The 12,991-nt window shown below is 37.8% G+C and overlaps 1 protein-coding gene across 7 annotated transcripts in view; it reads left to right on the top strand.

The window, feature by feature from the left end:
• Positions 1-12,991, top strand: part of cdin1 (CDAN1 interacting nuclease 1) — a 109,035-nt gene that overhangs the window by 16,280 nt on the left and 79,764 nt on the right. For all 7 annotated transcript variants that reach the window (XM_082143600.1, XM_082143596.1, XM_082143597.1 and 4 more), the window contains one exon: positions 10,556-10,601. In XM_082143600.1, the coding sequence (XP_081999726.1) occupies positions 10,556-10,601 (46 nt within the window). The remainder of the gene's footprint in view (positions 1-10,555; positions 10,602-12,991) is intronic.

Consider the following 12,991-nt stretch of genomic DNA (forward strand, 5'->3'; position numbering starts at 1 on the left):
TCATGTGATCTACACTTCAGTCTCAGGACACTCGATCACAAGTCCCTCGTGGCGGGGTGTGTGTGTGTGTGCGTGCGTACTGGGATCAGTTGCAGTGCTGGAATGGAACAAATTGCCCAGAACGGCACAAGTGTCGGTAGCGTTGCTTCGGGCACGAGTGTAATCCGTTTCCTCGCAGTGCATGATGGGTAAAGAAGGCCTTGCTGACAGTTTGCAGGAGAAACTGCAGTGATGAATAAAATAACTCTTAACACGCGCTGTCACAGAAACCGCTGCCGAGCGCCACCTTTCACGGATGATCATGATTAGTGCTGGGATTGCGTCTCTGTTTGAAGCGACTCGAGGAACCTCTCCGACAGCTGGAGAACATCTCATGTGTTCATTTCATAAATTACTCTCTGTGAGTGTCCTGTGCACCGCAGTATTTACTTCTACAGTATTTATAAACTCTGTAACACTTTACAATAAGGTTCATTAGTTAACATTAGTTAACTACCTTAGTTAACATGAACTAAGAATGAACAATACTTCTACAGCATTTATTAATCTTAGTTAATATTAATTTCAACATTTCCTTTATGCGTTATTAAAATCAAAGGTTGTATTTGTTAACATTAGTTAATGCACTGTGAACTAACATGAACAAACAATGAACAGCTGTATTTTTATTAACTAACATTAACAAAGATTAATAAATACTGTAATAAATGTATTGCTTATTGTTAGTTCATGGTAGTCAATACATAAACTAATGAACCCTGTTGTAAAGTGTTACCGTAAACTCTGTATGGTCTATTGGTTCATTAGGGATAATATATTTAGGCTATTCATGCAACTCGTTAACTAACCCTAACGTTAGTATATGCAGAAAAAAAAGAAAAAATTCTTCAGGATTGTTCTTTGTTAATTCATAATACCTAATGCATTAACTGTTAACTCAAACACTTCACTGCAGAACACACCAAAATAAAAGTTTGGTTTAATTGGAAATTATGATAGAACTATATTACTATCGTACAGTAGAATGTACTTATGCAAATTATGATAATAATAATAACAATGCAATATCTTCAGCGTTTTAATTTTAATAGTAAACATCTGTTGTGCAGCACTTTTGCCATAAAGTGAAAGGATTGTTAAATTTTAATTTTATTACATTTTAAAAGATAAATTAAATAAACTTTTTATGCATTCATTGGATTTCCACCATTTTTGCTTATACATTTGTATTAAATCATAAAACAGAATCCAGGAAACAGACACGGAAAATGTGAATCTGTTTATACACTGACTGACTGATTCATTAATTGGATGATCTGATCTTTGCCTTTTGAGTCCATCAAATCACAAATTAAAAGAGAAGGTAATCAAACAGATGCTCTAGACATGCTCTCATACACACGTGATTCAAACCATTTCTGGGTTTGATCAGACTGCGATCAGATCTTTAATAATAGGACGCTCTACTGTCAGTCCACATTCACTCTAATTTGACAAATATTTATTTTAACTGTGTGTAATCTTAGGTGTATCTCATCACTCAAGACCTTCAGACCATTCGAGTGCATTTCGCCGTCGAGCAGAAACAGATGCAGATGTGTGTGTGTGTGTCGCGGGCCGAGCTTCTGTTGTGTTGATGTACGTCACATTCATCATAGTTGACTGTTTCTCTTCATGTCGATGGAGGCGAGGCAGATGTTCTTTTGCACTTATCTGCATGTGTAATTAGGCCAATTTGCATATGTAGAGCACGAGGCAAAAACACAAGCGCTTTTGCGTTGGTGATAAATATTGACTCAAGGGGGAAAAGCTTCTTAAGACGCGACGATCAGAAGTCACACACTCGGACACACTCTACACTCACAGATGTCGTGAAGTTCACTTAGTTTTTAACTACATTTACTCAATTCTGGCATTAAATGCTTTTCTAAAAAGTCATTGTGAATGAAATGAGCGTGTGCCGTGACGGATGTGACGTTCAGATCTGCGGCGAACACTCATTATTATCAGAACATATGACGTGCCGGCGCTCCATTAGCCAGGTGGCATTCATTAGGTTAATTGCTGCCATTTCTGATTATTAATAGTTTGTGAAAGTGACACGCTTGGAAATGGTTCAGTCCATGATTAAAGACTTTAACCGAAAGCTGGTAAGATGTTGTTCTGCTTATAATTTCTTATTTAGACAGAAGTGATGCAAGTGAAGATATGATCCTGATACAATTATTATTTTATTATTTTAATCTTGTTTTCAATTTTGAAAACAGTTTTGCAATTGTAATGCTCATTTTGTGACTGGGTTGGTCGGGTAGGGTTTCTATGACACTGTTTCCGTACTTGTTTTTGTGGATCTGCTGTAGTAAGTGAATTTTCCCGGTGTGGGATTAATAAAGTCTACAGAACCAAACCTAAAGGTGCAGAGTTTGGCACACTGTGCATATTAATGCATCATGTGTTAATGTCAGGACGGGTAATTATGTTGATAGCGGCTGATTCCCAAAGCGCTCTTGTGTTTCCAGACCTTCTGTTTTGTCATGTTGGGAATGACGAGCTGTAGGCCATCAGCTCTTTGATGACCTTCTAATGAGGCTCTGTATTTCAAAGTCACCGTGATGAAATCACTTCTTTGTTTTTATGAAGGATTGCTGTGTTTATTGTAAATGATTTATAGGTGCACATCATCATTATTGTGTTAATAATCTTGAATCAGAATAAGTTCCTCTTGCAGCATCTCTTCTCTTCTCTGATGATGAGGGCGGGGCTATAACCTGTCACTCACATGAGATCAGCCAATAGCAAACCACAACCAGCCAGTCAATTCCCCACAGACACAATCAAGCCCCGCCCACATTTGTTCTTGTTCCAGAATGTTTCACTCGATATATGACACAATAGAGGAGAAAATACCAGTATATGAGTGAGGATGAGTGTATTGATCTTCTGCTGTAAGTTCAGGTTGTTTGGATGATGTTTGTTTACTGCAGTCTTCCAATATTCCCAAACAGGAGTCAGGCCTTTCAGGACATTCACGAGTCTGTTCCTGTGACCTTGTGTTTGGACATCACTTGATGATGTTTGATTTGATCAACAATTCCTTTTGAATTATGACTTGAGTCTCACCCGGATCCGACCTCATGTTGAGTAAGGCGGTGTTAACAATATCCTGAGAATCAATCAAAACTTCACTCAACATTATTTGTATCTCCTGCCATCCAATAATCACAATAATCTTTGTGCTTTGATACTATTGACAAATTCTGTCTTGATCAAAATCTGTTTCATCACTAAATTTAGTCAATAAATGTGTGTTTGTATCTATTTAATGTGTGTGACAGATCGCTGTAGAACCGATCATCTCTTCCTCTGTAATACTAGTTAGTATTAATACATTGAAATATATATATATATTCAACCCAAGCTGTCAAACTGACGTCATCAGAGAAGAAACGGCATTGCAGAGCGGAAGCAAATGTTCAGATCTTGATTAGGTAAATATTACCACGACAAAAAAAAAATGTCTGTGTATTAACTTGCAAATTTAAGGTGCGCTAACAAAGTAAATAGGATCAATTTTGATTTCATGACGACTTCAAATAATTGGAGTAGAAACATAATTATGTAATTAAAAAGTTATTATAACATTATTATTATAAAACCTGCCTTATGTGCCCAATTTAAACGTTTATAAATATATTAGCTGTTAAAAAATGGATGTGTACTGGACCTGATATATATCCAAATGATTCGCTATTGAATCAAATTGAATTTAAATGGGATTGAATCAAATCACAAGCTCATGAATCAAAATCAAACTGAATCATGCAATTTGTATCACTGCTCCGCCCTAATATTGAGCACATTGCTTTATGGATTATTGCTCATTGTACACAAGTTGCATTATGCTAAACACGTTTAACATTAAATTAATATAACTGCATTAGCAATTAATTTGCATTCATTTTCAATGCGATTGGTCATACAGAACCAGTTCATTAATAGTGTTTGAAAACAGAAAGTGTGCCATTTATGCAGTGTCTCTCTCAGGTCCTTGTGGTGAAGCGGGCTTCGTCCTGATGATGTGTTTACTCACGCGAGAGCGTTTCAGACCTTAAACTGAGTCTAAACAAGCCCAGAATTGAAAGTTCAGCCCATTGTTTGACAGGGATCTGTTTTCACAGATATTAGGGGCAGTTTACCGCGCTTCAAACTCAACAGGCTAAAGATTTAGCAATTAGGGCCTAATCAGGATCATTATGTGTGTAATCCATCTGAAGCGTAGCAGATGTGTGACTGCGCGCTGGTCAAGGCCGGTGTGTGTGTCGTCACGTAATGGCTCGCTCGGTTGTGTTGTTGTAAATGAAGCCTGTGACTGGAATGCTCTCTGATCTTCACGCTGGTTTTCTTCTTCTTTGTTCACCCGACAGACTGACGGCTAATACTGAGCCAACACATTGTGATTGCGTGTGTTTTTCTTCTCTCGCTCACTTTTTAGTGGTTTTTGTTTGAGATTTTGCAGCTTCACACATTAAGATTGTTTTGTTGGTCGATTATTGGTCGTTTTTCTACATCACATGATCGCCAGCCCATATGATTAACGTAACTCTCAATCACTTGCCTATGTTGTGTTTGGATTGGTTATGCTTTTTTTCCTCTTTGTTCTAGTATTATCAAAAATAAAAAAATAAAAAATAAATCTGACATAAAAAGCTTATATGACCCCCACTGTTTAAATGATAATGTAAATGATACAAATTAGAGTAGAAACATAATTAATTATAAAACTCCTTGTGTGCAATTTAAAGTCCCCCTGTGGTGTAAATCCAGCTTTTAATGTAGTTTATGTGTCTATGTGGTGTGTTTAATATGCTTTAAGACAAACCATGTGTAAGTTCATAAGTCGACACCATTGCTGAGTATTTTCTCCTTAAAACTGCAGTGAACCAAAGACAATCTCAAACACACGCTTTGAAATCGCTGGTGTTTCTGACGTCACAAACTACCTTGTAACCAATCAGATCAACGTGTGATCGTCAACCAGTGGATCTCTGAGCTGAGTGAGTGAGTGGAGGCGGGGCTCATTTTTGGATATTCATAGAACCGTGCATATTAAAGGAGAAGTTCATTTTTTAAAAAACTTTTGCTGATAATTTACTCACCCCCATGTCATCCAAGATGTCCATGTCTTTCTTTCTTCAGTCGAAAAGAAATTAAGGTTTTTGATGAAAACATTCCAGGATTTTTCCACATATTATGGATTCCATTGGGACCCAAACGGTTCAAGGTCCAAATGACAGTTTCATTGCCGCTTCAAAGGGCTTTAAACGATACCAGACGATGAATAAGGGTCTTATCTAGCGAAACGATCGGTCATTTCAAAAATAAAATAAAAAGTTGACGTTTTATAAGCACAAATGTTCGCCTTGCTCTGTTCTGTGATGCGCGTTCGTGACGTCACGTAATACGCAATTACGTTGAAAAGGTCAAGTTTGATGTGTTTACAAATGTGCGGAAGGAGGACCATATAAACATTTTCAAATGTATTTGTGTCAGTTTATCGTTTAAAATGCCCATTTCGTGTGCGCATCCTGAGTGTTTTAATATTAAAAAGCCAAAAAGAACATTTTCTTCAATTTTTCAAGCGTGACCTTTTCAACGTAATTGCGTATTACGTGACGTCACGAACGCGCATCACAGAACAGAGCAAGCCGAACATTTGTGCTTATAAAACGTCAACTTTTTATTTTATTTTTGAAATGACCGATCGTTTCGCTAGATAAGACCCTTATTCATCGTCTGGTATCGTTTAAAGCCCTTTGAAGCGGCAATGAAACTGTCATTTGGACCTTGAACCGTTTGGGTCCCAATGGAATCCATAATATGTGAAAAAATCCTGGAATGTTTTCATCAAAAACCTTAATTTCTTTTCGACTGAAGAAAGAAAGACATGGACATCTTGGATGACATGGGGGTGAGTAAATAATCAGCAAAAGTTTTTTTAAAAGTGAACTTCTCCTTTAAATGAGGCAGGGGTGTCGAGTTACATTCAAGATATTTTGAGGCGTGAATAATTTATTTTGAAAGGAAAAACATTTAAATATGTAATTTTTGTGATCAAAAATAGCTCAAGTTTTAAGTGATACAATTATTGACTTAAGGGGAACTTACATTTTTAATTTTTAGTGTCGATTTAATAAATGTAATTAATTGATTGGTTATTTAATACTTTTTTTTGGTTTCTGTGAAAAAAAATTCAGTGCATCACTAAATGTAATCATACAATGTATTTATTTTTTTCTTCAATTTTTTTGAAAATGGTATCGAACATCAATATTCTTCAAGGTATGGCAGGGCTCAGGTTGAGTAATTTTTTTGAGAGATATATTGAGAAACAGAATTCTCTGTTGTAAACCACAGATATCAGATCAACAGTGCTGATGTGGAAACAAGGAGAAACATCGTGCCATGAACAAACAAGTTACAGAGGACTTTAAGTCCACAAATCACCAAAATTCACCATGGATTTAATGTAGTAACGCTAACTGTTACCATGGTATTGAGACAGAAGTCAAATGTTATTACATTATTCATCTCAGGGTTCATAGGACCTTTTAAGAGTGAATTTCAAGCATTTTTCAAGGACGTTCAAGTGCTCCACACTTTTTCTAGCACTTATATATATATATATATATGTATGTATGTATGTATGTATATATATTTTTTTTTTTTACATTTAGTCATTTAGCAGACGCTTTTATCCAAAGCGACTTACAAATTAGGACTAATTTAAGCGAGTCATCATAAAGAGGCAAAAAACAACAACAACACAAGAAGTGCTCAAAATACGAAGTTCAGGTATTATTCAGAGTAGCATAAGCCTGATAAGTGATGTTTCAAAGGGAAAAACATCGGGTAAAACAATTTTTTTTATGAGGTTAAGTGCTCATGGAAGAGATGGGTTTTCAGCTGTCTTTTGAATGTTGTCAGGGATTCTGCATTCCGGATGAGGGTGGGGAGAGCGTTCCACCAGCATGGAACTGTGAATGAGAATGTTCTGGAAAGTGATTTTGTGGCTTTCTGTGATGGTTGACCGATCGTAGGTGTCTGGTAGGGATGTAGACTCGTAGGAGTGAGTGAAAGTAGGAAGGAGCTGAGCCTGTGATGGATCTGTAAGCAAGCGTCAATGCCTTGAACTTGATGCGAGCAGCGAGAGGTAGCCAGTGTAGAGAGATGAACAGAGGAGTGACGTGGGCCCTCTTGGGCTCGTTGAAGACAAGACGAGCTGCAGCATTCTGGATCATCTGTAGGGGTTTGATTGCACATGCTGGAAGTCCAGCCAGAAGGGCATTGCAGTAGTCAAGCCTAGAGATGACCAGGGCCTGGACGAGAAGTTGTGTTGCATGCTCAGTTAGTAAAGGCCATCTTCCTGATGTTGTGCAGTGCAAACCTGCAAGATCGAGCTGTCTTTGAAATGTGATCTGTGAAGGTCAGCTGGTCATCAAACGTTACTCCAAGATTTCTGACCGATATATATATATATATAAAACTATAAATGTTATCCAATTAAATGTTATTTTTAATGTGATGACCACAAACCCTATTTGGTCATCCTTCAAAGATTGTCCACATTTGTAAAACTAAAAGTTTCAAGATGTAGGAAAACTAACACTTTTATTTAAAAATAAAAATACACAAAATTACCACTATAACCAGTAGATGGCGGCGGAGGACCACTTATTGGCTCATCAGTCATTTCCACTCCTTAATATAGTGTTTTCACACGTTTTTTGTCAAAGTTTGGCACCTTTTTGTATTGAAGTATGAAGTAGGATATGTAAAGTGTTTGCGTGTTATAAAGTTAGAATTGCAAGAAATAAACTCACAAATTATATCCCAAGTTTATATCACACAATTCTGACTGTAACTCGCAATTGTGAGATAAAAAGTCAGAATTGTGAGATACAAAGTTTTTATTTTTTATTCTGTGGCGGAAACAAACTTGGTTTATAGTTTTTAAAGTCAATAATATAAATGACAACTTTTCACTCTGTGCTAAACTTCCTTACGCAATAAACAAGTATTAGTATATAAAATCAGTTGAATAAAGTGATAAAAACACCAGTGTTGTATTTCCAGAACATTCTCGTATGAGAGAAACAAATGAGGTGGAAGCGCTCTTTGGGTTTTAGCTCGTTCTGTCCAATCAGGGCCGAGAAGAAGAGCTCTCGTGTAATATTGTGCACGTAAGGAGTTTTCCAGCCCAGGTGTTTGACGTTGAGCGCTGAGGCCCTTGGGATCTGCAGATCTCCTGCCATGAGAGTTTTCTTTTTCAAAGCCCATCAGTGGGAATGCTCCCGATATTCCATCATCCCCCACTGCCCCACGCCAGCTGCCCATGAGACACAACCAGTGCATGGACACAGCCTTCTTATCATTCATATACACGCTTAAGCATGAAAACAAACACAAGCTTTTATGATTTAGAAAAAATGTAAAGGTCCCACTTTATATTAAGTGGTTTTAAGTATTTACATCGAAATATAAGTACAATGTAGTTATTGTGTTGATGTTGTATTGTAAAACACTTGTGCTGCTGTTGAGGTGTGATACGGGTGAGTTTAGGGACAGGTGAGGTGTAAGGGAAGGGTCAACATCAGTTAAACTCATTACAGCTGTAATTACATGAAGGTATTTTCAAAATATAAGTACAATGTAAAAACATGTATGTACACAATAAGTCCAGTGTATCAAATCATTAATTTCAGTGTAAGTACATTAGTACTTAAAGCTACTTAATATAAAGTGGGACCAATGTGAATAAAGAAAAGTTTGTTTTTTTTGTCCATTAAAAATGCATATTCATAAATACAATAATTTAAATGCTGGGATTTTCTAATATTTCTTAGACTTTTTTAAATACAGATTTGCTTAATATTTGAGAAAATATATCAGAAAAAAAGATTATGGCATCAAATATCAGTTTATTAAGACCGTTTGATCTTCTGATCTTATGACTGTGTTCGAGTCGTTGGGAATATCTCACAATTTGAACTTTGCCTTTAGTTGTGTTAGCTTTTCTAAATCCATGAGCGATTCAGGTTTTCCTCCAGGATGGTTTGGTTCCACAGACCTGCGTTGATGCTCTCGCTTCTGATCCGCATTAAATAATTATAACCGCGTCAGATATATTTCATTAAACTAATTTGTGGCTTTTGCCTCTTGATTTGATGTGATTGGGGAGAGAGGCAAGAGTATACAGCGTGTGCATGAGTATTAGGCAAGTCGATATCATGATCGTCCTGTTTTTTTCCAAGCACATTTTACCAATTCCAAACCACATCAATCTTAATAACTACTATTCATTTTGTATATAGTATTTTATAAGTGATATGTAATTGTTAACATGGGCTGGAAATGAAAAACGCGTGTGTAATTATTAAGCAGGTTTTCTTTTACAGGTACAAAGGGCCAAAACAAGATTTAACTCTCACTGTAATGTCTATAATTCATAAATGCAATCCATGAGAAGGGTGTAATACTAGGGGTGTAACAATATATCACAATACAAAAATGCATGGATAGTGATATTATGTATTGTGTGTAATTCACCCAAAATGAACATTTCTGTGCGAAACAAATTCACGTTTTCAGAGTTTTAGTGTCAGAACTGTATTAAACTACTATATATAATGTTGAATATAATGTATAATAATGCAATGGGGGAATATTAGTGTGTCCTGATAATGCCAGATGTCTGATGTTACCAGTAAAAGTGTCCTACATTATTGTAAATATATCTAGTCAGTGACAGAGATCAAGCATATTCATCTCCAATAATTCAGTATTTTCATCTTCAGAATCATGAATATTGTTATTCTGGTGTCTCTATTGTCCTGTTCATTGGGTTTCAGCACCAAGTCCAAGCCTGTTCATTTACACACACAATGTAGGATCACATTTAGCATTTAATCATTTTCTGTAAACCTTTTATCATGTGTCTTGGAGTATCGCAGTGATATGGTCTCGTGAGTTCAGGATCGTGATGTGTGTCGAATCGTTACACTCCTAATGTAATAGAAATTGCAAAATTAAGGTGCGACTATTGGACAGTAAATGCTCATTGGGGCAGCAGGGTCACAAAAACAGGCAGAGAAAGAAAAAAAAGATCTAAACTGCTGAGGAATTAAGGAGGAGAGGCGTGTGTGAAAGCATCAGGAACCCTTTAGTCTCAGTGCCTTTATATTCCAGAACTGCAGCCGATCTCCCGGAGTACAAGCTCTTGTCCTTTCATCCAGTGTGTGCTTTTGTTCCCGTGATGGAGTGAATGCACGAGGTCTAAAGGTGTGTTGTGTTCACCTGACACAACAGCCAATCATACGCGAGGACACTTATATCCCTCTCATCTCGCACCGACCCGCTCATCCGGAACCGCTCGGCCATACTCGTTCCCGTGTTCCTGGAGATTACAGGCTCTAAAGCACTGCTCTCTCGCTCGCTCGCTCTGTCTGCGTGCAATGCACTCTGGTAATTAACTTTGTCCTTCTTTTATTTGTTCCAGTCTTCCCCCGTCCACTCTTCTGAGCATCTTCTCCCAGGAGTACCAGGTTAGAAGTTTTCCTCCTTTGTGTGGCCTGACAGCTGCCTAATTGAATGATGAATGTCCCCTTATTTCTGTGTAATTGAACTGCCAACTCTCTGATTGGTTTGGAGGATTCCCCCCCGACCCACACACACACACACACACACACACACACACACAGTGGACCTCTGCCAACCCGGCCTCTCCATCTGTCTAATAACATCGAGCCGCTGCTTATTTGCCGGACCTGTAATAAATTATGCTAAACCATTATTATTCTGACAATAATAATTTCCCCGTGTGGCGCGGGCGCGTGTGCTAAATGTTTGCTGACTGGCGCTGTCGCGAGCGCTTTCCCCCTCTGACAGCGAGGATGATCGATGGCCACTGTTGCAGCGGCTCAGAATAGAGTCATTCATCATCCGTCTGACAGCTGTCACTCATTCCCCGTGTCTCAGCAGAATCGCTCCTGTAGGTTTTAAATAAGTTGTTTTTAAGCGTCCTCGGGTTAAGACGCCGCTGAATCGCGTTACGCACGACAGCGAGAGTGGTTGTAGTGTAGAAGAACAGGAAATGAATGAGGCTGAAAGCACAGGGTAGTGAACACTTCTACACACACACACACACACACACACACACACACACACACGAGTCAGTGTAATAACACACACATCTGGTGCCAGACGCAGGGCTCATTGTGTGTTACTGTAATGCAGTATAGTTACTGTTAATGTTTCTGAAAGAGTCTCTTCTGCTCATCAATGCTGCGTTTATTTGATAAAAAATACAGTAAAAACAGTGAAATATTATTAATCAGCTGTTTTCTATGTGAATATATAGTAAAGTGTAATTTATTCCTGTGATCACAGTCTCCAGTGTCACATGATCCTTCAGAAATCATTCTAATATGATGATTTGATGCTCAAGAAACATTTATGATTATTATCAATGTTGAAAATCGATTTTTTAATCGTATTTTTGTGGAAACTGTGAAACATTTTATTTTTCAGGATTCTTTGATGAATAGAAAGTTCAAAAGAACAACATATTTATTTGGAATATAATATTTTGTAACATTATAATTGTCTTTACTGTCACTTTTGATCAATTTAATGCATCCTTGATGAATAAAAATATTAATTTCTTTTAAAAAATTCCAAACTTACTGTAAGCAAAATTATTTATTTTTATTCGAGTAAACATGTTAATGCCTGTTTTCGTAACTTGATGGACTCAAAATACCAGATGATTAATTTCCAATTAGTCTTAATCAGTGTAAAAAATAATTCACATTAATATTAAACACTTGAGTTCAAAACTAAAGACTCGAAACCAAGTCCAACTAAGATTATAGAACGGACCGTTCAGACTTAGTGTCTTGAGTTATAGGGCCCTATTTTAACGCTCTGAAATGCAAGTATCAAACGCGAAACACAAGTAACTTTGTGGGCGGATCTCGGAATCTAAAATGGGTTGGTCTGAAGTAGCTTCATTATTCATAGGTGTGGTTTGGGCGTAATGTGAAATAAACCAATCAGAGCGTCATCTCACATTCCCTTTAAGAGCAGGCGCGCTTGTTCTAAAGCGGATTCCTATTATAATGGCGGATTTGCCAGGAGCGGTTCACAGCCGAGGAGACCGACGTTCTCGTCAGGGCCGTAAAACACAGAGAAGTGACATTGGGGATGGAGAAACACACCCAAATTAGCTTCGGTTAAACAGGCGTATAATAATTTGGGTAAATGTGTAAGCTAGATTTATGCCTATTTTTTTCACCACAATGATTTCCCTCAGGTGGAATATTTTTCCTTGTAATAATGTATGGTTTGCAAAAACTGCTGCGTCTGTGTAGAGTGGAGAAGCGAAGTGTATGTGCGTTGTGCACACGCTTATGGCCAAGCATGCGCCCTTAAAATAGCATCTGAACGCACCACTGACTTTAGACTAGGTTTCTCCTGGTCAGTGGCGGAATTGTTTTCTGAAACTGCAAAATAGCACCAGGGAACGTTTGCACCGGAACACGCCTCCTCTTTTCGCTGAACCGCCCCCGGGAGCGCAAGTTCATTTCCTAGTTTACCGACGTGCGTCTGAGGAGGGAAAAGTCCGCTGTGCGTCGGGTGCAAAATAGGAATGATACATGCGTCGCTGTACAAAGTCAATTGCGCTGGGTGCGAGATAGGGACCTTAGACATATAAACTCACGCCAAACAAAACATCTTGGTTCAGTTCCCACTCTGTGTTTCTCCACATCATTCTAGATTTCTTTGTCACTCTCACTAGTTAATACTAGTGATAAGTTAAACATCACAACAAAATGTTTTCACACACACACACACAACAAAATGTTTTCACACACACACACACACACACACACACACACACACACACACACACACACACACACACACACACACA

This window comes from Leuciscus leuciscus (assembly GCF_965113295.1).
Source record: "Leuciscus leuciscus genome assembly, chromosome: 17".
Taxonomy (NCBI): domain Eukaryota; kingdom Metazoa; phylum Chordata; class Actinopteri; order Cypriniformes; family Leuciscidae; genus Leuciscus; species Leuciscus leuciscus.